The sequence below is a fragment of the Molothrus ater genome, chromosome 5 (assembly GCF_012460135.2).
Source record: "Molothrus ater isolate BHLD 08-10-18 breed brown headed cowbird chromosome 5, BPBGC_Mater_1.1, whole genome shotgun sequence".
In the NCBI taxonomy this organism is placed as follows: Eukaryota; Metazoa; Chordata; class Aves; order Passeriformes; family Icteridae; genus Molothrus; species Molothrus ater.
The window spans coordinates 41,089,692-41,117,470 of NC_050482.2; the positions used below are offsets into that span (position 1 = coordinate 41,089,692).

A 27,779-nucleotide genomic window follows, 5' to 3' on the forward strand; every position below is an offset into this window, starting at 1 on the left:
ACTTGTTCAACATAGTTTCTTAGATTTTCTGTATTATAAGATATGAATACATTTTTAAAAAATTATGTATGACATTTAATAGAATTTGTATTGATTCAAATCACTGATGCTTGACAAATCACATCTACATGACAGTTAAGAGAAGGTACTGAGTCTGGAATGCTAGTATTCATCTTTATATGGGCTTTAAATGTTCTGGTTTTTGTTATTTAAGAGCATGTAAAAAGACATTGAACTGTAAGTGAAAATTTGTGTTAGCTGTTTTCATCTTTTAGAAATCAGCTCTTTTTATTTGAGAATATTAATGGCATCAGTTCCCAGGAATCACAGTGTTTGCAAACATCTATTTCTAAAGTAAGTGGTATTTTATTGATCTGTTGTCTCAAAAGGATTAATAACCACATTTGAAATCTGGGCTTGCTGCAATTCTATGAGTTGAATTGCCATGTTTACAGTAAACTGTAATTGTTACATATCTCCCAGGCTCTAAATTTGTATGCCACATTAGGGAAGCAGTTTCTAATCCATACAGCACTGACAAAAATGACAAAATAATGCATTTTCAGAGAATGTAAGATCTGTCCTGAAATGTAATGAAAATGTGTTACAGAAATTTGCAGTGCAGGAGGGGTTGTATCTTTTGAATTCATAATTCTATGGCTTTGTTTCTTATTATTTAGTTTGAGCTCACACAGAACTCTTGCATTGAAATATTTTCTCATTTTAAGGAATTAATGGCTCTCCACCAGCCCTTCAACATGTAAAATGAGTAGGTTACTTGTGTCCAGTACATCCAAAAAGAGCCAGGATAAAATAAACATAAGGAGTTGGATATCTTGGAAAAAATCTGTCATGGGTTTGGGTTAATCATCTCCAGAAGAAATTCAACTTGATGCCTGAAATGTAAGACTTCTTGGAGAAAGCAGTAAAGCCTGAGGCAGTGTTGATCTGAAGGAGTGCTCTCCATGGGTCAGAGCTGCTCTGCTGGCAGAGTGCAAACCCAGTTCACAACAGCGGTACGCTGAAAACTTGTAAAGGACTGCAGGGGCCTTACAGTGCACGCACTCAAGCTTCAGTTACATAGTTCTACTGGTCCAGTTTCTTATTATAAAATAAAACTGAAAAATAAAATCTGTGCCTAATTTTCTAGCCTCCTGTCTGTCAATGATAGTGTAGGATTTTTTCAGTATTCATGGAATGAAGCAATCCTGAAATTATGTTTAAAAATAAATATGTAAAACATAATTTATGTGGGTTTATGCAGTGCACTTCAGTGTCTGAGTATTTATTAATGATCTAGACATATGAAAGTTTTATTAATATTCTTGCTTTTCACTTTCAATTACCAAAAAAAAAATAACAACAAACCCCAAAAAAAACCCACCAAAAAGCCCCCACACTTTATTTGCCTGAAGTTCCTGGATAGGAGGTACTTGCCATAGATACATACCAGCTAATATTATAAATTCTTATTGTGGTTCTAGTGTTCAGAGTTCTGTATTCGTATATTCAATGTTTCTGACCACATATTTCACCTGCTTGTGTACTTTCTCTTTGTTCCTGAGTCTGCTTTTTTGCAGACTGTTGTAATTTGTGGTAGCATAAGGATTTTATTAGAGTATCAGATATGAATGTGGTCTCTAACCTAGAGAGCATGTTTGTTTGTTCCAATAAACTTCCAAAACTAGGATTTTGTACACTGTATAGGTGGTTACCTGCGCTTTCATAACATATTAATTTGCTTGTTTTTATCAACGTAAAAGAAACTGCACCTAAAATAAAGGCAAAAAATCTTACTCTTCTTTTGCTAATAGCTACCCAGTGATGACAACAGTAGGAGAGAGATTTCACCAAAAATGTCATCAGAGGTGGAGAACTACTTCTTCTTCTTCTTGAATAAGATGATATAATAGTTCAGATAGTTTTATTTGCGTCTCCTTCAATTTTGCCTTTCTTTTTTCTCCTCTTCTTGATATTTTATGTCCAAAATTTTTGTAGTGTGACATTTGCATCTCAGCCAGTGTAAATATAAACAGGTTGATTCCACATTCAGATCCACAGCTTTTAGTACTGCATAAGGCAATCATTTTAGATGAATAGATCCCTGAGTACCAAAGCATTTCAAATCCTTTTTCATTTGACCATTCAGTGACCTGATAACTATTTCCTGTCCCTAAGTAAGGTCATGACCCAGGTCTTAGAGTGCAAAAGACAGATAATTTTAGCAACAAGTTAAATCCAAATGGATTTGGTTGGAGGGGGTAAGGGAGAATAGGTTTGGTTAATTTCCTTTAAAATAAGGTGTTACAAAAATTGTATTTAGCATGTCCTGTTAAAAGTAATTACTGAATTTGTTGCTGTCATGTTTGGATGCCTGGGGACTGCAGTCAATATTGGGGTGGTTTGTTTATTTGCTTTGCTTTTACTGGACAGTACCCAATACATTTTTTTACACTTCAAAAAACAATTGCTAATGAAGAGGTCATTAAAAGTGCATATTCAGATATATCCAAAGAGCTTTCCAAAATGTTTGTTTCAAACACTAAAATCATATTACTATGCAAATGGTTTTTAAACATAGGCCGCGGACTCTGTCTGTAAAAGTGTCACGAATGTTACATTGCACAAATGTTCCTCTTGCAAAAGAATTTCCATTTGGTATGATGAGATGAATAAGGAATATAATGTAGCCTTAGAAATATTTTATAGGTACAAATCTTGCTTCAATTGGAATCTATGGCACAGTTTAAATCACAATTAAAGGAATGTTTCCTGTAGCTATAGGTTTAAATAATTGCATTATTCTAAGCACTTTCAGAGGTGAAATAAAGGAAAGCCTTCAAACCAGAGCTTTTAATTAATTTGAAAATATAATTTATTAAAATTTTCTTTAAAGAAATTTCTTTTTTTCCTATTCTATAATGGGAACTATGGTGTTGTGTAGAATTAGTATTATTAATGAGGTCAGAAATCTATAGCATTCCAAAGAGGCCATTTTCACAAGTTTAATATTAAACGCACATTGAATTATCTTTCTGTTTTTATAACTAATAATGTTGTTGTTCAGATACATTTTTCAAACAAAATATCAAAACAACACTAGAAAATTGAAACAGAGGAATTTAAAATTTTATGCTGTTCAATACTAACTCTTAGAGCAAAGTTCTATAGCTTTTATAGATTTCATATAGTACAGAATTGAATGTGCTGTGGACCTACCTAATTTTACAAGGAATTCCAAGTGACTCAAGTATTTTAATGAAAATGTACAATCATGCAGTTATACCTATGTAACTTTTATGTTGTGTTATTTCTGTAATGTAAATTTTCCTACTTCATAATTTTGCAGTTCAATTCTTATCAAAACATGTTAGCAATTTCTGGAAGTTCATAGGTTTGTGCTAGTTTGATGTATTCGCTGCAAATATTTTATCTGGCTTGTGAGTATAAAAAAGGTAGAAGTACTGAATTTGGCAGTTATATATTTTTTTTCATAGTGGTAAGAAAGGCTGCATTTCAAGACAGTATTTTTGAATGCAATGTTGTTTACATGACATCCTAGTATTTTTCTCTCTTTTCAGGTTTATTGTCAGGTTCCCAATCCAACATGGTTGGATTGTAACTTCATCAATTAGCACATTTATAGAATGTTGTAGATAACCCAGTCCAGACAACGAGATAAGGAAATCCAAGTAGCCAGGCAAAAGAATTTCATTTTCATAATCATTAAATAAGTTCATTATGAATAACTGTATTTTTCAATGGTTTCTAATTGCACATTGAGCATCAGGCTAACTAAGACCCTGACTGTGGAAAGATATTTCTCTAAAACACACGCACGCTTTTATTTTCTGATAAGCAGCAAGCTCAGCAATTTTCACTTTATGAAGAGACCAGTGATATCTCTTATGAAAGATAGAATGCGACTTTTAAAAAGGAGGAATTTAAACTCTACTGTGTATTTTTAAGTTAAATTTACTGAGTATTTGCTTTAGTACCTGATGTATATTTTGTAATTGAGAAATTAGCAGTGAATGTAAAAAGAAAGGAAGCTATGTGCCAGTAAGCCAGAAAGTTCTGATTTAACCTACCAATGACCTGGCTTTGTTTGTTCAGATGACAGTTCTAAAAGTGTGCAGAGAATATTCCCTTTTAATACAGTTATTTGCCGCAAGCTGTGACCTCACTGCCTGTCGGGGAGCAGGTCTGAATTGGCCCTTTCTCTGATATCGTGACATTGCTTCTGTTGCCTCGATTGTGACCTCTGATTGCATGATACCCCTGAGAGTTCAATTTAATAAGCGTGACTCCTGACTCTTAGCCAGGTCTGCCTTTTAGGTTTTGTCAGACTCTACTTGTAGTCTGGTCTACATATGCTAAAACACTGCATAGGCTGTCATCATCCTGTGTGAGTTGTGTGCACTGAATTCAAAATTCTCTCTCAAACGTCTCTCATTTATTGCAAATGCAAATGTTTATAAAGTCTTTCTTGGAATAAATTTTAGAAGTTGTTTCTTTCACATGTATGGCTGCCTGGGATTTTTGGGTTTTATATCTTTGTAGAGATAGTTACTAACTCTTTCACTAAATTACTAAGCATGTGCGTTATCCATGCATCATACTAATTTCTTTCTTCAAAAGTTTGTTTCCCCTATGAGAGTGTTTTATATTCTTATGACTTCCCATAAAATATGTTTGTTCAATATAGAAATATTCGGGGCAAATCTCTTTTTCTCATTATATAATTAGTACAGTCACACAACAAGGCAGTACTAATGAGCGCTCAGAGCACTGTGAGGTGTAGTGACCCAGGACCAGGCAGGTGAAAGCTGAAGAATCTGTTTGGAATCCAGGAGAAGGTGAGTAGAATTAAAACATTTTAAATACCATTGAAAATAAGTTATCTTGGGTTTAGTGACAATTTTGCTATATCATTGCATTCTTTTCTCCTGTTTTCCTCCTCTTCTAGCCAGAATGCTGAAGAAGAGTCTGTTCTGAGACCTGGATGCCTTGAGGGTGATGATGCTATTCAGATATTTCTCCAGTTTTAGTGGCCCTTGGTGCATTCACTGAACCAGAATATGGAGAAGTTTAAAGATTGAAGAAAGTTTCAAGAACTGTGGTACAAGTTACAGACGAGTTTCTCTATTTACTTACATGCATTTTCTGTATTCTCATTGCAGATATGTACCCATTTTCCTAGCCTCTGTATCAGTACCCATAGCTTAGTGCTTCTAAAAAAATATCATTTCAGAAGAGCAGAAAAATCTTGCTGAACAAAATAATGCTTTGAGCTTACTTTTGTAGTTACATTGAAAATTTTCTGTAAATATTACCATTTAATACTTCTTTATTTCTTCAAGTACTTCAAAGAATTCTGTTAACCTTTTCAATGAGATTAATTTTTATTAAAATTGTTTATTTTGTATGAAAACTATATTAGGATCTTTCTTATAAAATAAGTTCTATATAAGGCAGAAAGTATTTTCTGCCTTATATAGAACTTATACCCTTCTGGCGGTATTTTCTTCTTTCACTCAAACTTGGCAATGATATTCTATTCCTTCTTCAAGACAGTGACTGTTTACAGTCAAGTAAAATCAAGTAAAATCTCGGTTTGGCCAGGTTTTTGAGTTTGTTTTTTTTTGGTTTTTTTTTTTTTTTTTGTTTTGTTTTGGGGGGTTTTTTTGGGGTTTTTTTTGTTGGTTTTTTTGTTGTTGTTGTTGTTGGGGTTTTTTTAATTGGTACACAAATTCTCATGTAAGATTATGTAATTTTTATAACTCAATTTATTCTCTAAGGTTTTAAAAGTCATAATATAATCATCTCTTTCCTTCTCCTGGAGTAAATAGTGTAAGATTAGCTACTGAATTTCCTTAATCTTAAGTGAGGGTTTGCCTACCTAATTGAAATTTATGGGATTTCACTCCCTCTCTGGATCAGAGCTTAATGCTCTGTAAATTCCTGTGCTATTGGCAGGAGATTAGATCATCAGCTGCAAACAAGCAAAGTTACAAGTGAACAACTATTTTGACCTGTTGGTAGACAACTGGTAAAACAAATTACACTTTAAAATTAATTAGTTATGGCTGTCTCAAAAGCTATTGCAAATATAAACAGAATGCAGATGAGGCAACTTCACCTATTTGGAGTCATCGTATTTAGGTTGTTCCCTCCTTTTCAAACAAATTTTATATATATGTATGTAGAAATACATATGTAAAGACAGTGAGTAGGGGAGTTTAGATGAAAAGTAGCAAGAAGGTAGCAAGTTTAGATGAAAAGTTTAGTAAAAAGAAATTAATTTAAACACACCTACAATAAGCATAAACCGATTAAACTCTAGATTAGGGACAGTTAAATTATGTTCACAAATAGAACTGGGGGGGTTGTGTTCATCTTCCCACTAAAAAGGAATTTGAATGAAGTTCTAAACAAAATTCTGTAAAAGAGCAAGAGGAGTCAGATCTAATTTATTCCTTTTTCAACTGATTTGTTCATTCAGTAGGTAAATCATTCAAACCTTCTCTGCATGGATAGAGAAAACCTGTGCCATTGTAACTATAACTGATCCAAAATCAATATAAGTCAGTTCCATACCTGGGGATATGTGTTTATTTCTCTATAATTATACACAGTGTTTCGATTCTTGTTTGTTTTCATGCGTTTACCAGCTGAAAATCACAGTTTAATTAATGAAGAAATCTATACAAATACTAAGCTCTTTGAGACATATGTATTGATAATTAACCTAGGGCAACTCATAGGCAAATTGTGGTTTTCTTTTGCTTTTTTTTTCTGACCTTCTTTACAAATTGAAGGGGTTTTTTTTGTTTGTTTTTTTTTTCATAGATCTACAAGACACTGGAATTTCATATTTATTGTCATCCATGAAGTATCAACCAATTAAATATAACTCAATAAGAAGAATTAGTACTTTTATGTCTGTATTTATTTATAGACACTCAGAAGTTTAATGTTTATGGTTGTTTTTAAGCTGGATATAAATATATAAGAATTACGCACAAATGGGGATTAACTAATTTTAGATGTAGAGTCTTAAGAAAATGAAAAGACTCTGAGTCTGAGACTTTTTTTCCACTTAATTCCATGAACATTAAATCAAGTCTTGTTTATACAATGTTTGGCATAATGATAGGTCTGATCTTCAATATTACCTCTTGGTTTTGCTATGAAGTAAACTAAACAGCAGCCTTGCACTCAGTGTAGACTTTGTGTGTGTATTTGACAATGGAGAATAGTTCTGCTGTTACACATTACTTGTGCTGACAGAACTGTGAATTGCTGTCACAGTATGTTCATCAAATACCAATAGGTATTTCAAGTCAGCATCAGAAATTGACCCACAAATAGTTCTGCTCAAACAAAACAAAACCCTTTTAAATAGAAAAATATGTAATATTTTGATCCATCAGATATATATTAAGTATAGGGTATAGATAGAATGGATAATCAATCCAGTGGCTTTCATAACTAAACAACATATTAACATTAGTGCAATAATTTCATTATTTCACTTTCAGTGTTGCTCTGCAATAAGTACCAATTGTGCATGATCATGCATGGTACTTCAGTACATTGTATGTGTTGATGAGCATGAGTTCTTAAAACAAGTTCTTCTATTATTCAGATAACTTTCTAGGAAAAATGTGTATTCTCAAGAGTAAATATAATAAAGACTTTTTCAAATGAAAATTCTGAATCTGTGACATGAAATTACATGTTTTAATTATTCATAGAATGTATGAGACAATTCTTAATATCATGTAAGTCAGCTTTACTGACTAAATTCATGCCGTTCCCGAGTAATGACAGTTTTTTTGTTCCTTTTAATACTTAGCATATATATCTTCTTGTCACATAGAAGCCTCCAGTTTTTATTTTGAACAAAAGTTTTGTTGGATTTGAATTTTTCAGTTCCTTTCTTGTACTTTTAATATCTTCACTACAAACAAAACCTACCCTAATGGTTGTCACACTCAATAAAATTGATTGTATTGTGTAGGTTTTGCCCTCTCTGTAGTGAACAACATAGTAGTTAGACCTCCTGCACTCTTATAAAATGTTCCTTTGTACTTGTTATTTTGAGAATTCCTTTGGAAGATCTTATGTCTTAAATAATTTTACTTGGTTTATTGAATTTAGGGAAAGATACTTCTCTGGTTTGGACTACATATAAAGTGATATCTCTTCTTGCTTGGAAATACTGTTTCATCACTGAGCAAAAAAACACTTTTGTTGAAGTTCTTTATTGCTTCTGTCATTTAATTTTAAGAAGTGGGAATGGATAGAAATAAAATCTATCAAAATATTCTGTAAAAAAGGGGATTTTGTGTTATGCATCTCTTATTTTTCTCCTCAACAGTAAAAATTCCTCTATTCAGTAGAGAACATCCATCATTCAGGGGTTTATTAGTTCCCAAAGTTTATGAAAAAAAATAGAGATAGGGTATGTATTAGGCAGATTTGAAACTTCAGACAAGAAACTATCTGAGAGTGTAGGCACTAAGGATAAACAAAATAGGCTCAATCTACCTCCATCTTAGTTGTACCTTACATTTACTCATGGATAACTAAGCATTGAAATGCTGAACATGCTATTTCAAAATAGTTTTTACTCCTCTTGATTTCTTCAGTTCCTCAAGAGCCGTGACTGTCCAAAGAACTCTTGGTAACTCTTGGCTGTGCTCCAGACTCACTTCTCAGCAGTGCTGTTGATGAAATTTGCCTGTGCAGAGTGACTGAACTGGGTTCTGTATAACATAACACTGTGTTCATAGAAGACTACACAAAAGAATAATGTGCAAGTGTGGTATAGCACTGTCAAGTCTTTCATGTTCTTTTTGAATTTATCAATGTCTGAGTGGATCCTGAAGCATGCTGATTGCAGGTAGTAGTTTACATCAGGAACTCTTTTCTTTCTCTGCATGTGGATGGCATATCACCTCTGTAGCTCTTAATATTTGGTTTTGGCAGGGATGTTTTGGGGGTTTTTTTAAGAACCAGCTTAGTTTTTCAAACATAAAGCAATTCCATATTCAAACAGTCATAAATCAGCAAAAAAATTTGAAATGAAGAGTGTCTTGTAAGGCAACTTCCTGTACATACCAGGTGAAATAGTTTTCTCAGTTTATACATCAATGAAGAAAAGTGTCACAGGTCTTAGGAAATATCACAACGTGAAATTGCTGTTTGTTACAAAGAAAATTACAGAAGATAAATAAGAAATTGTATTTAATGTAAATAGAGTACAGAAAGTGATAACAACCCATAAAAATTGCAAGAGTTGGTCAGTTTGGAAGGAACAGTGTTTAATGATGTCTTGATGTCAGTGCTAGGAAAATGAGCGTTATGAAGCAATTCAAATGGAAGCATGAAATAAAAACCATGTTACATGAAGAGTAGAAGATGTGAGCATTTTAGTATAGAGTGGTTTGCATTGTATTTGTATGATCAGAGGGTTGCAGTAGAAGTTAAGTAATCAGGAGATCCTGGAAGAAGTTCTTTGATATTTCTGGAATATGAATAGAGAGAGAGAAATAACTTCAAAATTATGTGTTTTAAAAGTACGCCATTGAGGATGAAAAAGACTTAGACTTGCCTCAGTGTGGGAGAAAGAAAATGTTGAGTTTAAACTGTAAGCTAGGGACAGATAAATAGTAGTGGTGTATTCTGTAGGGGCAGGAACATGTAGCAAAACAGAAAATAATAGGAAGGTACAAGTATGAAATCCCGTTTTCCTTGAATTAGAAGCTGAAATTTGTACTTTTTGAGTGATGTAGGAATCTCAGCTAAAAGATTCTGCTTTTGCATAATCTAATAATGAGACATCAAAGAGAGAATAGAGAAAGCACAGTCTGAAATATGATAACTGCTAAAATAGAATTAACTTGTGGGGAAGACATTAGAGAAGAGAAGGAGGTTTGTAGATCAAATAGTAATATAGTAATCCTTATTTTTAGTTTGAAAAAAATGCAAAATACCTGGTAAAAAGAGAAAAAGGGCTAAAGTTTTAGGAAAAAAAAACTCTTTTTAATTTTTTTTCCTTTCAGTATCTGCTTTTATAATCTTTGAAAGACATTCTCTTGAATATTGATCAGCACTTCCATTTTCAAAACTCTGCTTGTTGATTGATAATTGATAAAGTATTTGATAAAGCATTTTTAAGCATTAAAAATTATGTAGGTAATAACCTGAGGTAGTATTCTTGTGATACAGTTCTATTTCATATTTTATTCAGCTATGAACTCACTCAGACACTTCTACATTCTACAAATATTTTCATTTCATTCATTCTGGTCCTAGAGATGGAAGTCGATATAGTCAGAAGTCTCTCAGATGAAAAAATATCTTCTAAAAGTCCCTAGTATATCAAAAGAAAATGTTTTTAAGGTAGACATGTATATACCCCATTATCTGAAAATTCCAGCCCTGAGCTGTAGATTAACATCTGAGGATGCTATAGGTTTCAGTAAGAACTCTGTACCAATTTCTGCCACACGATGTTGCCAACTGTCTGGAAGTCACACATGTATTTCTACCATAAATGTACTCACAGAATTCCTGTAAGTATGCTAAAGACCACTCTAAATCCCATTCTTTTTCCAAAGCAATTTGGGGCCTGTTGTGATTGCTGTGTCATGGATGGCAGTATTCAGGGACTCCTGACAAAGTGCACTTCTGAGAAATGTTTTAGGTTCTCTGTGGAAAAAAAAAAAAATCCTATCATTTGTCATACATTCTAGTATACAAGTGGGTTTTGGGGGTGAAGGGCAGTGGGAGTTGTAATTTTTTAATGATTGTTGTTTTCCTGTCTGTTTCCAAATACTTCACTTTTTTACCTCAAGAGCAGGAACAACTCACGTCATTCTTACTTTCTGTTCTGTGTGTATTATACAGACTGTGTCAGAAATAAGGCTATTTTGTTGTTATTGTAACATGGAAAAAATGAGATTAAAAAGTTGGATTTTAGATTTGGGATTTCAAGGTAATTTATAAATTTGTAATACACACATTATATAACTGTATAGAAGACAGTAGAAATTATAAATCCTCAGAGGGTCGATAATTTTAATTCTCAATAATTTTTTTTTTTTAGATTTTGTGCATTCATACACATACTAACACACATATGCCCTCAAATTATATATTTCTGACCAGTAATTTATGCCACAATACTGACAGAGAAGAAAAATGTAATATATTAATAGCATAGACGATAATTTTATACACAAGTAGAACTACTTAATTCCTTTATTAAGAACACCAATTCCAGAATACATATTGAGAAAAATTAACTCTGGTCACAGATTTTTTTAAGGGAGGAAAACTTAGAATGCTGAAGAATTTTCAAGCCCTTCTTTCACACTGTAGGTCTTAGGTTTCTTAGTCTTCTATTTGTATTGTACTCCCTATAGAGCAAGGTTTGAAGTGATTTAAATCACCTTCTAAACACAAGATTTGAAAGATTCAATACAGTGCAAGCTTCTCCATATATTTATCAAGAAGCATGATGTATTAAAGTTCAACCTTTTATCTTCCCATCATCAACAAATAGATTTGGAAAAAAACCATCCTGTGTTGAATCAGGTTCTTTAGCACCCTTTTTCATTATGAATTGATGAAGAGTGGAATAACTGTCATTTACAACAACAAGGATTGGTTTTTTCCAGGCACAGAACTTGAGTTCTCCCTGAATGCCGACACTGTGTAACCATCCTCCTTCCTTTTGTGCGCTGGCTTGTTAACAACACTTGTCCTACCACAGGGGAACATGGGTTTCAAGTACCTCTTGTCCTGATGAGAATGAATCTCCAGCTTCCATATGCCAAGCTATTTCCTTGGCTGTGTTTCAGTCCTCTTAACAGTGACAGCTACAGCTGCGGACACAAGATCCATATATCTTGGAGGAAAGAAAGAAAACTGACTCCATGTAAAATTTAGGGCACTTCACCTGAAGTAGTTCACAGATTCTTTGCCCTTCTCCTTTAGTTCACTTAATGGATTACCTGGAGATACTCTAATTTAAAGCACATAATAGCATCCATTTTTTTAACTGAATGTGAGTTGTCTTGTCTCACAGCACACCCAGCAAACAGATTTGACTGATGAAGGATTACATTTTTCTTGATATCAAAGTTCAGGTTTTTACAGGTTTGCTTGTGGATTTGGTGACCCAGAAAAGAATTTGTTATTTTCCTGTAATATGCAGTTCCAAAGATATTTCAGATGCCCGGGCTTTTTTAAGTTCTCCCTATTTAGATGATCAGATTTTGTAGGAAATTGCCAGTAGGTGGCCCTGACTGCTGCATTGTATCTGGCCTAAGTGCACAGTATCTGTGTGGATGATTATTTGGCAACACCTAAAAATCATTACTGTATTAATGCCAAGTGTAAGATAATTCCAAACTTAAATTATTAACATGTGTGTCATGTAAAAAAAGAAGGTCAAAAAGATTGAAGTCTTAGAGCGATAATCTAATGAGGGTATGATACTTTAAATACTTCTGAAATTATTTTGGGTTTTGATGCCTTCTTTGATGTATTTCTATTTTCTTTGATAGTCTTGGAGTCGTCCGCATTTAACAATTAAAGATTATGGGTCTGATCCATTTCAAAGATGCAGAAAGCTTACAGCTCTTTGGAACTTTTATGAGTGTTCCTACTTCTACAAAATCAGGTCCAGGTTTTTAAAAAACACATAGTCCTAATTTAAGAAAGCTACCAAGCAAATGCATGTTAATGATACTGGTACACCAGATTCTTGAACACATGATGTTCATAAGTGGAATAGAAAAGTGATAATGCAGTGTTTTAATTCATAACATAGATTTATTTTTGTTAAGAATTAAAAAGCTAGATACTACTTCTAAAAAGCAAGGATATGAAAGAAAATAGAATACAGTTTTCTGCAACATTATAAACAAATTATTGAAGATCATCTGCCCATTTGAGAAAAAAAGCCACTATTAACACTAATACAAGAAAGAATATTCTGTCTAATAGCATATATAATTTTAAGGAAGGAAGGTCTTCTTTGTACTTTTATCTTAATGACATTTTTGTTTCAGTTATGTTTCAATAATCAGCATGAAAAAATAAAAATATATTAAAATAGAAGTTTATTAAATAAAACTATTCTGTTTCAAACATATTAAATCAAAAAATGAAACTGCAACTAAGGAAAATTATTAAAAATAATTTTGGAAAGTAGATTGCCAAGTTAGAAGTATTTATATTTTCGTAAGCTTTATTATAGCTTATTGTATGTTCATCTTCTTTCAACCATTGCTGACACACAGACTCAGACATGAACTTGTAATATGGGTTTATCCCCTACATTGATTTCCCTTTTAATAGGGAAAAGGATAAAAACAATTTAGTGAATGCATAAATAATACAAATCATTTTAATTACAAGACATATTTATCCTTAGAAAGATACGAAAACTGGGCCAACTTTTCTGTAAATACAGATAAGAAAAAAATTAAATATATTTTCTTGGGAGATTATTCCTCATTGGAGAACAAATGTGGAAGGTTTAATCTCCAAATGAAGTGCTCTTAGGAGGTCACTCAAAATGTGTCTTGTTTATATAAATCAGCATCTGTCTTCGAATGAAGAGCCATAAGGATACCAGTGAACTTGGAACCTATAAATTTTCAAAATTGAAAGGTTAGATGACTGTACTCCTGAACCAGGAAGGCAGTATCATAAATTTAGAAAATATAAATAGTTCCCACTTTAATAAAGGCAGCTGATGAACAGTGTAATTATCAGTGTTTTAATATTTGGCACTGATTAAGTAATTCACTGCTTGACTTTTTTAGTCAGCCCTCACACACTCATTTCCATAGATACAGTGACTGTCCATCCAAGACTTTCATTTTCTGTCTTTCTAAGGTAGTAAATGGGAGTTCTTTACATTAACTAAGGATAAATTCTTCTGCCTAAGTTCTAGTCTGTGAATGACTAGCAAGACATATGTAACTTTATATTCTGGACCAGCACCTTGCCTTGAATACATTCAGCCTAAGGAATGGATTTGGTTTGAATAGAGACTCCCTATACTAAGACAAATAAACAAAAATATTTGTATTTCAGACTATGAAATAAGCAGCTTTGATACTTTAACTTTGAGCTAGAATTTGAAAGCAATGAGCTGATGGCAAAGCTAGGTAAAATGCCAATGAGGCAAAACCTGTGTTTTATGCAAAGTAAATTATAAACTTTGAATTTTAATTTAAATTTTAAAAATACTGCATGCAATGTACCAAATCGCTTGAAAGATGAATTGTTGAATATCCTATAACTTCAGTTTATAATGTCAAAACATGAGTGAAAACTTGGCACTTCTGATATCGCTGTCCCCACCCCTGCCATCCCTTTGGAGTTACTGAAGTTAAATAGTGAGCAAATGGACCTGATGTTAAGTTGTCTTTGGTGGTTCAAGTGTTCCTGCTAAAAACCTTCTAGTAGCTGCCATATTGACATATAACTGAGCAAAGAAGAATCTTTGAAAGAAAAACAAAAGGAATAATTAGCAAAAGGATGATAACGCAGTGTTATCTGAAATGACATCAAAGAGAAAAAATCCAAATATTTGTACCAACTAGAAAAGGAAAAAGTTTTCAAATGTCTCATAAAAGCCCTGAGTTGAAGGTGCTAAAAAGATTTAACCTAGAAAGTTTATGTATGAGGATAGAAAATAAAAAAATACTCTAATCCATGAATGTTGTCATGCAACAATGATGGCTCCTCTGTGCTCTCTTCCAATTCTGGCAGCCTCTTCCTGATGCTCCTTAGCATGCCTGTTATTCAGCAGAATGATCCAAAAACTGAAGGATCTCCAGAACTGGACATTTTGGTTTTCTTCCCCATAATGTCACTGTTTTATTCTCTATCTTTAGATATCATTTGTCATCTAAAAGTAGGTAGTAATTTCTGAAAAATGATATCATAGATGCAATTGCTTTGGAATCCAAATCAGAAATTGCCATTAAAATGTCTTAAACATCGTAATAGACCACATCAGTAAAAGACAGATAAGAGTAATAAGATTGCCATGTGTCAACTCTTGCATATAATGGTGATTTGTTTTTTTAACCTTACAGATTGCTAAGTAGAATTGTAAGTATAAATTATTGCATATTTTAATTATGGATATACCACAATAAGCAACATTCATGGCAGCTGTGACAAGCAATTTATGTATAATATATACTTCTATTTTAATTTCATAACAAAGGATAGCTTTATTTCCCAATAAAATAAATTTATTCAGAAGGCTGATATTACATCCCAAATGAGAAAACAAACCATAAAATTAAAACTAATATAAAAGTATTTCTTAAATATATCTAAAGAGATTTTAAATAGTTGGACTCTGCATGAAAATGAAGTAATTGCCTTTTTTATTTTCCAAGAAGTCATACGTTCCAAGTTTATCTAGGAAATCTTAAAGAAAATGTATTTTAAAATAATGGTGAAAGACAGGAGTATCTTCCTCTTCCTCCACAGGTAAAAAAATTTCTCAGCTGGATGCTACTTTAGATGAGAAATTACAGAGAAAAGACTTCACATACCAATGGCTTCATGAACAGCTTTTGGATTATGAAGCATCCAGTTCCAGAAATACAAAGTGGTGAGGTCATTGCCTTTAAATTAGATTTTTTTTTATTTTAAATTTATCTTGTAAAGTGAAACCGAAGTAAATGGTTCTAAAACAAACATGACTTTGCAGCTAGCAGACAGTACACCATATTTCTGGGTCCCAAATATGGCACCCTTTAGAACTGGCTTAGTAGTCATTGTATAGATACTTCCTCCACATTGAAATTGAAGTTATAAAACGTTTAGAATCTTATCATAAATAACTACTTAGATTTACTTTAGCAATGTAGTGGGTTTTAGACTGAAAAGAGTGTAGAAAAAAGTGCTTATTCATGATATATTTTATAATGCTATTGATATATATTACGGTTTTATGTAATTAAATCAACTGTAACATTAGCTACATTGTTAGATTTGATTAAGGAAGTAAAAAAATACTTCTTTTAGGTAAAGAGTGTGTATTTATATTTTGTCTTCAAAACATAAACCCAGCGTTTACATCTTTATACTGCACTGTACTAAAGTGTTGTAAACATGTTCCTTCTATGTTCAGTTTTGGTTATTAAACAGGTAAAATGTCAATACTATTAAGGAAAAGGTTCATATTGCCTAAACTAACATGAAGACATAGTAAGTGTATTTTGGTCATAAATTCAATATAAGGCATTAGTTATCTTAATGAAGTCATTAGTAGACACAATGCCAAGCATCTCTAAGAAAACCAAACAAAGTGTCTGTAGGCAAGCAATGGGTTTAGTATATTATTTTATCATTATTTTCATAAAAAATGTATTTGCAATTAAATGGGCTGCAAATTGTTCTGTCTTGTGCACAAAAATATGCCACATAACCTGCTTGTATCAGTGATTGTAGAAACTAGATGAAAAACATGTTCCTTAGGAAATATTTGCAGAAATATTTCTCTTTTAGTCGTGATTCATAATAGAGAAATACTCAAAGTGTTTGTTTAAGATAATTTCCATGACTTTTAAATTGAATGAAAATACTGGAATACAACAGGTAATAATGTTTGAAAGTAAGACACAGAATTTTATAAAACAATTTTCTTAAATATTATTGTGCTACCTCTGCAGGTGTATGCTATGCCCTAGTATTTGTACTGACTTTTTTAAGGATCATGATATCTTCTTTTAATGTGCCAAAAGTCCAACTGATGTCCATTCAAACTTCATTGGTAGACAATTTAGAACAGCTTATATATTTTTTCAGCTGAAAACAATTTTATTCCTACAAAAAGGAATATGAAAACTGACTTTTCTACAATTTATGTCAACGCATACAAAAAGTCATGCTGGTTAAAATAGTTTGACTTAATATACTATCATTTGAATAAACAATTGTTAATTAGTTTTTAAATCAAGTACAAAAAATTAATAGTAATTGCTCTGATACTTTATCAGTTAATATTAATTTCCCTGATACATCTTAATCATGAAATTATTTTAAATAATTAGGCAAGATTGTTTCCTGAAAAGGATCTGTGCAGGTATTTTAGTGAGCCCAGTACAGTGGGAGTTACTGAAATTTCTATTCTACATTTTTCCCAGCTGTCGTTTTTTGCCTGAGTTAGATCCTGCAATATGTGACAACAGACAAGTACAGCTTGTGGTAAGAATTTGTTTCTTTGTAGGATTTTGCAGAATCCAGGTATTTTCAATCCTTATCTGGTGTAAAAACAGGATACTTTTTGGTTAATATAATTCAGTAGTGTTATCTCTGTTTGGCAATTGAGTCATCCCCTGATGGAGATCAGAAGAAAATATTTTAGCAAAAAACCCCATGTAGGTGCTTTGGGTTCTAGCATCATGATCTGACACTGAGTTTGTTTTTAAGATATCAAATGCTACTGTGTGTTTTTTAAAGCTTCTAAATCTGCATTTTCAAAAAAAGTTGAAAAAAATTAAATATGGTTCAGTACCAACTACATTATTTACTGAAAATGTGTATGCTTGTAAATTAAACAACTTTATATATTCTCAAATTCTGTATATAGCATACCTAAATCATTCTAATATGCTTTCAATTTCATTTATTGAAATACAGTAAGTTGGAATTGTATATTAATATGTTGACGTTATTGAAAGCATTCAATGAAGTCAGACTTACTCCTACTTTTTTTTTTATATTTCTTTACATCTTAAATGCCTTCTTCTCTTTTCCTCATTCACTCTTTTTGCAGCATTTTCAAAAATTGGATTTTCTGAAACAGGTAGTCATGTAAATTGGCAGGAGGGGAAATATGAGCAATTTAACAATTTGAAGATTTACAAAATTGAAAGACTGTGTCAGAGATAACCAAAAATTCCTTTAATAGCAAGCAGTTGTGATGCCTCCAGGCCAATGCATTCTCACTCTATTTCTATATATATAGACTTTACATTTTAATGCCATATTAGCAATATTCTTATTGAAAAAATTTTGTGCAGTGTAAAAAATGGGGCAAAATTTTAGAAGCTAGGCAGAATTAGTATTTCATACTCATATACATGATGCAAAATATTGCATAAAAAGTATTTCCCAGTTAGATTATGTGTCATATGCCTCATTTTGTTCTCTGATCAATCTTGCCCCTATCTAGCCTCTTCCTTCTTTAGCTCCACAACCTATGCAATTTGCATGTTTTGGAAATGATTCCATAAACTCCCATAAAATTCACCTTGGAAAAGAATTATTTTAAGTCTTACATGTTACTATTACTGTTTTCTTTAAGACAGATTTTTTCAAGTATTTTTCTCTGGCAAATGTGTCCAATTCTTCAGTTCTTCTAAAATCGAAAGGGCTGAAATAATGAACCAACTGACTGTTGTAGGGTTTGATATGTGGAGTCTAAAGCAGTAATTTGAGCAAATCATAATTTAATAATGTTATCTAAATTATATATGATACAATTATTGGTAAGCATAAGTGCACATAGGTAGATTGTATGTTATTTACACTAAGCAGTTCTCTCCACAAAACACTGCTGCAATCCCACAATAGCATTATGTGGTGTGCCCACATAACTGGCAAAGTTATGGAATTGTCACAGCCTGTGCCACATAATAACATAACTGTTCCACATGAGTGAAATACAGAGAAAAATGCAATAGAGGGTTCAAGAAATAGAAAATAGAATAAAATGTATCTCTAATGCAGAAGGCAGTACTCTACAGGAAGTGAAATAATGGTGTGGTTTGTACACACAGATGGCTGGAGAATTTTGGTTTTAAAATTTATGTGAGTTCTCTCTTAAAGGTTGAAATGTGAACATGCTCCTACTGTTTTGGCACAGTAGCTTACTTAAAAGGTATGAAATCATGATAAAAATCAAGTTAAAAGCTGCAATCATTATCAAAAAATTGTTGTAAACTGAAAAAAAATGGAAAATATATATTAAAAGCAAAGAGAGAGGGAGGAAGCATTAGGAGAGGAAAGCATTCCTGGGCATTTCCAGTAGTTTATTCCTATGCCATATGATTGAAACAATGAAGTTTTCTGATGTGCTAGACATTCCCTGCTTGTTATGTGTTCCATAAGCCTGCATCCTGAAAGTTTCATATAGTTTTCTAAATGATATTTGTGGACATTCCAGTAAATTAAGACTTTCTTTTTCATGGATACAAAATTGCATTTCAGTGGTTACATATAAACAATGAAGTCTTCTCACTGGGGATTATTGCTTTGTAGTAACCTGCTGTAAATCTAAGACTTTATTATGTTAATCTTAGTAATTTTGATGATTTTTCTCATTAGTAATACCATTGAAGTGCTTAGGAAGGCATGCTTACAGTTACAATTATTTTAAATGAATATAATTTTGTGGAGTAGCCTGTAGGATAGACTTCCTGATTCTTCTTGTGTGAAGTTTAAGTTACCTACAGGGTTAACCCCTTCACTATTGATCAGTATCTTCAATCATTTATATGTAACTTGAATTCAGAAGCACCTTTTATCTCTGAAGATGACAGAACATCTTGATAATTTTACCTGGAAATAGACAAATATACAAATGCAAAGCTGTGTTCAAGGCAAAGATTCCTCCTGATTGATATTAATTTTCAACTAATTAATAAGAAAGATTTGTGGTAGTAAAAAAAATGGCAGCAAGTCTGAAGAGTTAACTATGGTGATCACTACAGATGGAAGTCTAATACTACAGTCTAAAAAAAACTGTGCCAGTATCTTAAATTTCTTCCAAAATCTGGTTCTAAATCATAAGCAAAAAAAGGGAAGATTTTAATTAGCTACAGAGGACTTTCAATCAGCTTCTTTAAAAAGCCAAATTAAGTTTTCTCCAGTGATTAATACAGCCTTAACTATTAGTCTGACTGTAATTGGGTGAAAACATTTATTTGAAATAAAATAACAAATATTTTACATCAGAGATCAAGATAGCCATAGTAAAATCTAGCATAAAATCCTGAATATCATTGTCTACAAGATGATGAAGCCTTAGTTTCTGTGATGGTAGGGATTGGATAATAATACAATGGAAAAGTTAGCTGTATAAAATTTGTGCCCTCATGGCCACATTAAAAAGACTTTTGTTGTGTGTTCAGTGAGATAGAAATAAGGATGATCATTTCCATTGGTTTGAATCTCTTTGAGCATCACAATCATTGCATTATTTCTACTAATGAAAGACTAAAAGTTTTCAGTTTAAAGATTTTGAACGTAGGAAGCTCTCACAAGCTTAAAGCAACTGTAAATACTAAGGTCAATAAAATACAAACAATTGGCAGGATAAAACATTTTTTTTCAAAGTTGCTTGGCACTGCTGTGGAAGAGAAAATAAAATATTGATGTTAACAGCAATAATAAAGACTAGCTGTGCAAAGCAAAACTTTAAATTCCTCGTCGTTAAACCTATAAAAGGTAAGCATCAGAGAGCAAGGGATAAACTTTCTGTGCGGACACAAAGGGAATGCAATCACTAAAGAAGAGTGTAAAATCTCTGTATCTTTAGAGGTTTGGTTTGAAAATGCTTGGACTTTTTAATGAATTTTACATTAAACAGTGGCTGAGTAAAGACAAGGAAATGAAACAGGTCTCCATTTCATCTGAGTTCTCTAAGTTAGACTTGACTACAAAGCCTGTCTGCATTGGTGCAGTGCTGCTTTTGGTACAGTGAGGTAGTTTGAACAGGAAGTCTGGAAATTGTCTCCTCCAGAATGGCCTGCAACTTCATAGTAACAGCACTTTGCTGAGAAAAGGGGAGCTGTGGGCTTTATGCCCCTGAGGAAGGAGTTGAGACCCAGTCTCTCGATACCCAGTTGAGCAGTCTTGCTACTACAATGTTAGGCAAAAGTTTCATGACATTACCACTAGCAGTCTTTTCCTTTTCTGTAGTTTGTTTTGTAGTTTGTTTTTAAAAAAGAATTACCCAGTTAGACACCTGGTTCTGAAAGATACCTAGCTCTACAGCCCAGAGAGAGGAAAGACTGAATCTGCTTTGCTGGACTTCACTTCTGAAGGTCCAAAGTCTAGAGGAGTAAATCCTTATGTTCAGTACTTCCAGCCGACTGACTCGGGAATGCTGGGAATTTTGTAGACTGCTCATCAGCAGTGTCTGATTTTTTCCCCATCATTGTTACTGGCCCTCAGTATCTTTTTACTGTTAGAGGCTGCTTTTGTTGCTGAATAGCTTTTCGTTTCATTCTTCAGTAAATGTGAAGTTGTTTCTGCAAAAATAACAATCTGCAATTTGCAGAGGGAGGTATCTTCCCGGTCGGTTTTTAAACTTTGCCCTACATGTTCCCAAAACAGCAATGCTAAAATGAAACACGATTTTCATTTTTCTCTTGTCATACTTGTGTGCAGGTAACATGCCTCATGTCAAAACGTACCACCACTGGATGTCAGAAGTTTATAATTAATATAATACTCTTGCCTAAAGTATAATTAAAATGCTGTCTGATGGTTATGGTTAATTAGCAAAAACCTTAAAGATTAAATTACTCACTGGGCCCATGACTGATTGAAGTGATATGTGTCCTGGATAAAGCATAAATATTGCAGGAAATAATCCAATATGACATCTCTGGCATTCAACTATAACTTAAATTATAGTCTGGTCAGTAAATGATCTTAAGCTGTTTAAGGTTTCATCAACCCTCTGCGAGATTGATTTTCTTCAAAATTACTGTACTAAAATGTTTTCTTTTGTTGTTGCATTGACTCAGATCACAAACCACAATTTTAAGATCGGCTCTTATTTACAAAAATGCTTTGACATAGTGCATTTGTTCAGCCTAGGCAACAAAAAAGGATTGTGGTATCATTTTGAAGAAGGTTGTTTGACAGACCCTGTTTGTTTATTTGGAGTAATGTGAGCTACATTCAGAAAATGTTATATTTTGTTTCATGATTGTGTACATTCTCTCCCACTGCTTCCAGGCAAGCTCTGTAAGCAGAGAAGACATGGATTTAGACCTTGTTTCCATGGCCAGTGGAAGTGCTTTGACTGAGAACAGAGAAAAAAATAAGCCGCCACACAGACACTCAGCAAGATCCTCAAGTAAGTTATGGTTCTTTTCAGTATCAGTATTAAAGATCACTTTAAAATGCTAAGTAGAACTGAGCATGCTTGGAATCCTTAATAATACATGATGCTTATCTTTCTGTTTCTTTTTTGTCTAAAGCCTTTTCATACATTTACTACAGTTCAGTTTAAAAACTGTGATGTCAATAGACTTTCCTCTTGTGATTTTAATGGGAAGTCCCCTGTGATGTCTTCTCATGGCTGAGTCCTGAGAAGATTTTCTTTTCCCTTAAGTATGAAAAAGATTTGGTTTTAATCTTCCTCTTATTTTATTTCCAAAAGAGCTTTGAAAAATGCATGTTTTGTTACCTGAGCACCAGAACACATATCACCAATCAAGGCAGAGATTTCTGTCATGTTGATTACCAGTCGTGCAGTAGTTTATGATCCCACTGAACTTATTATACCTCAGTATTAGAGGAGCCTTTTAAAGCCTTATATTTTTACCATTCTAATACCATAGAAGGTAACAAAAGACTCTATATATATATAAAAAAATTCTTGAATGTCATAAAATTATGGAATTTTAAGTTTCGTGTCTTATTTTGTGTAATATAACTGAAGAAATTTTAATATATTTCTGAAATATGACATACTCTATTTTTCTATTTGTGTACAGTGTTTTTTTCAAATAAATAAAAACCTAAACCCCCCAAAAGCACATTACGGAAAATTTAAGCTGTATTAAATTAACTTGGCAAAATTATCAAAATTCCTAAAACTTTTTAAGTAGTGAAGTTTCTTGAAATGTTGTCAAAATAGTGATCAGGTATTTAATATAATTTATATATATAAATTTCTGGATTTCCTTTTTGATTATGTTTTCATATATACTGAATTTCCACTTTCAATTTAAAAATTAAAATTCAAGAAAAACATGTAAAAATACTTGAAATCTCTATTTTTTTGACATACTTTGTAACGGCTTTAGAATGAAGATTTATTTACATTACTTCACCACAAGCAAAAAATATAGTGACTCAATATGTTTGTGCTTATTGAATTGTTTTACATTCCTAAAATTAGATTACATAAAATTTATCGTCATAGTCTAAGTTAATTGTACCAATGGAAAAAAACCCATAATTCTGTCTTTGTGCCTGCCATCTTAGAAAAAAATGAATTGTGTCCTTAGTTTTCTTGTTTCTCTCCATTGGCTAGTAATGAAGCCACACCATTTAAATTAGATGAGATTCCTAACTGCTAAGATCCTGAATTTAGGTGAGATAACTCTAAACTACTGATGTCAATGACAAAATTATCATTTTATTCATGTATCCAGAATAGAATGAGTCTGTATCTTGAATAATTGAGTTAAATAGTATACACTGCATTCCTATTAGTGTATAACTGTTGTTTAGGCTGTAACCTATATTGTAACTCCATCCAAAAATAAATTAATATGAACTCTTGCCTGTGTGAATCTTGGAGAATGGGTTTTTCTTGAGAAAATAAAAAAAGTGCCATTGCATTATGCCTTCAAGAAGGAGAGATTAGGAAGGGAGCAGGAAAGAACAACCAACTGGCAGAGTGATAAATGTGAGGGAGCGGGGATGGAGAGACAGAGAGTTTACAATGTCTGCTAATATAGGTATGCTTTCAAAAAATACATCTACTGTGCCATACCTACGTATTCATTCTTATTTCAGTAATCCAGGAACTAAGGAAAAAAAAGCCCAAGTCTTATGTCTTTTTGAATATGTTTATGCATATGTGTCTTTATAAATATTAGCAGCGTGGACTTAAGAAATTAAACAGTGATGATGCATTCAATTGTGTCACTTCTGATATATAAAATCACATATTACTGTCACCTTTTTACATTTCATACGCAGTTTAGAAACATGTTTATTACATTATTTCTCTTTGCCAAAGTCTGTTGCTTTTCAATGATCAGAATAAATCATTAGCCCCATGATATCTTTAATCTGAAAACATTATAAATTTGCCTTTGCTAGGAATATATTTGTTATAGAATGCTTTCTTATTCTATAGTGTCTCTTGGTTTTGCCTTCTGAAATAGTAAATGAAGTTGCCTAGGAACTGTTTCAGTGATTTAGTAGGTGTGTTGCCTTTGAGTTAACCTGAAGTTGTATTAGATTGTTATAAAGATGCTGTGTCCTTAGAAGTCCTGTCATTTCAATAAATTCTTAAATCAAGCTCTTGTACCATTTTTTCAGAAGATCTCAACCTCAATGATTTGACAAGCTTTATTAATAAAATATTATTGAGTTCACTTTCCAACATCCATAGTTGTGGCTGTTCCTCAGAATTCAATTATTGTTAGGAATCAAGAGCTGTTATTTGGGAGTATCATACACGTTCCTTATATATGACTTGTAATTTAGAAATTGTATCAATAAATTGTTGAGATCTTACCAACTGAAAAGTAAAGTCTAGAAATACAAAATAATGGATTCTTAAATATATTTACTAAAAAATCCTGCTCAAATTCATGTGATACGGAAATAAAATACTTTTTATATATATATAGGGAAATGTATGAATTATCGTGTCTTTGTTAAGACAAAACATACTACACTTCAAAATTATTATCTTTTAATTTACAGGGGATTTTAGAAAGGCTAAGTCAAGATTTTAAGAAATATTTTGTGAACTTCCCAACTTTTATGTTTTTTCTATAGATTTTTTTCCAATGGCAGGCTCTTTGAATTCTGAATTAAAATATTTTAAGTTTTTTAAAAACCAAATTTCCTATTTTTTCTGAATTGGATGGGATAGATTAATCCTAAACTAATTTAATTCTGTTCCTTGACAAAGCTAAATTAATGAAGTATTAAAGGAATGCTTTTAACATAGAATATCTCAGTTTAAGGAAAGCATTTGCTTACTTAAAAGTATTTGATTTGCTTCCCTGTTACATGTTCAAAGGGAAAACTAACTGTTCATTAAATTGACCAAATGTTTAAAAACATGTATAACCTAAAGAAAGAGTAGCCATTGTTCACCCGGAGTAAATAGTTATCTGTCTAATTTATGACTTTGCTTCTGTTAATGGCCAGTATGTTATGATCTAAGAACATACTTATATTATGTTCCAGAAGGAATATAATATTCCTTCACAGTTATTGCTTTGTGCTCCGTAGTAACTATTTTTTCTTTTCTATTTCTTGAGGTTATTTTTTGGGGTGGGGCTGGTTGGGGGGCAGGGGGCCTGAGCATTCTTTGCAATTTTTATTAACTCCATAAACATTGGTGTGAATTTCTGGTTGTATTTTTTGTCTTAATTCTTTTCTGAACACTAGTACTTTAGTCAGCATGAAGTTGCAAGATAGGCATAGAAATATTTTGCAAGATTTAGAGGATAAGCATTTTCTGTACCTAGCTAGAGAGTATGGGTTTTTTGCATATCCTAATATCTAATTTGTGAGTATGACGATCAACTACCTTCTATCATCCTAATCTGTTTCTGACTGACCAGTGTTGGACATATAGATGAGTCTCCTACATATTTTACATTTTCTGTCATCATAATTTTGTGGGGTTTTTTTCTCTGCAAATTTAAACTTCATTTGCCTTATATTTGCCCTGGGAACTGCAATCTCCTGACCAAAATTTGAAAGTGAAATGTAATGGGAGCTGTGCCTCTAACTTTTATTTGAAATACTGCCCAGAATTCTTAATTCTCCTCTTCCCTGAATTTGAGCTTTTCAGGAAGCCTCTGATATCAGTAAAACTGCTTTCCAGGAAAACAAATTAAATAAATTAAAACCTGAACCTTGTAATTCCTTTATTACCCTTAATTCAAAAAATGGACCCATGTATATTTCCACTAAAAAACATTTATCAGTTCTAGTTCTCCAGTAAATTCACTCTTAATATTCTGCAACTGAGTGAAAATAAATTAATGTCGTTTAATTATACCTTTCTTACAGTGAAGTCTTCCAACTTAGAAAAAAGCACAGTAGCTTTTATTTCACTTCCTTTTTAAATCTTGCTCAATTCTTTTTGCTCTTGACAGAGCCCCCACCTTGATTTTTTTGCCTCCCTTTCTTTCATGAGAATTGTTAGAAACCCTTCAACTTTGTTATAAGCGGTGTTTTATACAGCTTCACATTAGAAAATTCCTGCTTTCCTGTTTCTTTCTTCTTAGCATCACTATTGTCTATATATTCTAGTTCAAGGACTCCTGTCTTTCATTTAGGATTTGTAAACTCTATCTGTGTAATAAGCATCTCATTTTTAAACACTCTCTGAATTTGCTCATATTTTACCAAGGGGTTTCTTGTGCATATTTCTTTCATACATATGTATTTTTCTCTGTGTTGGTTGACTATCAAACAACATATACCTAATCTTTTTGAACAGTCTACAGAATGGCATCTTAAAAGATGCTGCTTAATTGACTTTGAGGTTGCATATTAAAAAATTACCTAAATGCAGATTTTAAAGGCATGTAGAACTTGCTTTCATTGAATTTAACAGGCTAGGGAGAAAAAATAATACAAGAGCTCATGTAATTTCATCATCTGTCCTTCCAATTATGAAAAAAATTCAAGAACAGATATACAGAGGCCTATTCTAAATTTTAAGTGCTTAATTTTACCAGCCTCATACTCTTCTACTAGGGTTTGGGAGTTCTTCAGTGTGGATTTTTTTTATAAGAGGAACTAGCTTAAAAAAAAAATTCCAGTTCGAGACATTGGCTTATAGTTCACTTAAATATCCATTTAGAACCATGGAACCATTAGATCAACAATAAGTATTTCTGTCCTATGATTTGAGTAAATAATAACAGTTTTATGTTTCCTTTGCTGTGGGATGTTTTTAAGTAGATTCAAAAATATTCTCAAGTCAGTTCACTGAAAGGCCCAGTAGTTTATGTTTGGCTCCTTCACAAGATCGTTGCACTGGATGGTAAAGATGTGTCTGTAAGATCTTCTTTTCCAAGGCACTCTTACTTTCCTTGCTTTTTCCTTCTAATTTGTCTCTTTATCATTGCTGCTTTTTCCACAGCTGTGCTCTGTAATCCTTTCTTTTACAATGAGAGGACCTTCTTTCTCTCCTCCAATTTATTGCAGCCTAAGCTTTCTCTCCCATCCACTCTTCTTTCCCACATATGCCATCAAGTCTTCTGTTTGTTTCTACAGATCCCGGTCTGATTACTTTTTTCCCCTCTCACTCTCTGTTTCGTTTTGAATCCAAATTATGCCTGACATTATTCCTCAGATTCATCATCTTCTAGTTTAGACTTCCTCCAAATATGGCCTGGATTAGTGTACTGTTTCGGCAGATCTTAAGTCCAGTCTCTTAATGCACTTATTCTTTGTGTTCTTTCTCATTATTACCTGTATTTTTACTTCTCTTAATTATGTTAATTATGAGAGTTAGGAACCATCTAGTGCCCCATAATCCATCTTCTTTATTCTTACAGTTTCCCTTTGCCAATTCACAGTTTTCTTCTTGTCCATGTTTTTCTCCCTGCTCTGTGTCAGTCTCTTTGTCAAGTCCTTCTAGTCTCTTGTGCCAGCTGTGCCAGGACATTATTTACCAAGTTATCTTTAGCTCTCTCACCTTGATTCTGAATCAGTCTCATTTCTCTCTCAGATTTTAGTTGCAGCCCTTTGCCTTTTCTCTCAGTCTT

The 27,779-nt window shown here is 32.7% G+C and overlaps 1 protein-coding gene across 1 annotated transcript in view; it reads left to right on the forward strand.

Annotated features, from left to right (window-relative positions):
• LRRIQ1 (leucine rich repeats and IQ motif containing 1) overlaps positions 1-27,779 on the forward strand; it is a 104,127-nt gene that overhangs the window by 68,258 nt on the left and 8,090 nt on the right. The window contains exons 22-24 of the mRNA XM_054514912.1: positions 15,541-15,664; positions 17,202-17,262; positions 22,030-22,150. Of these exons, the coding sequence (XP_054370887.1) occupies positions 15,541-15,664; positions 17,202-17,262; positions 22,030-22,150 (306 nt within the window). The remainder of the gene's footprint in view (positions 1-15,540; positions 15,665-17,201; positions 17,263-22,029; positions 22,151-27,779) is intronic.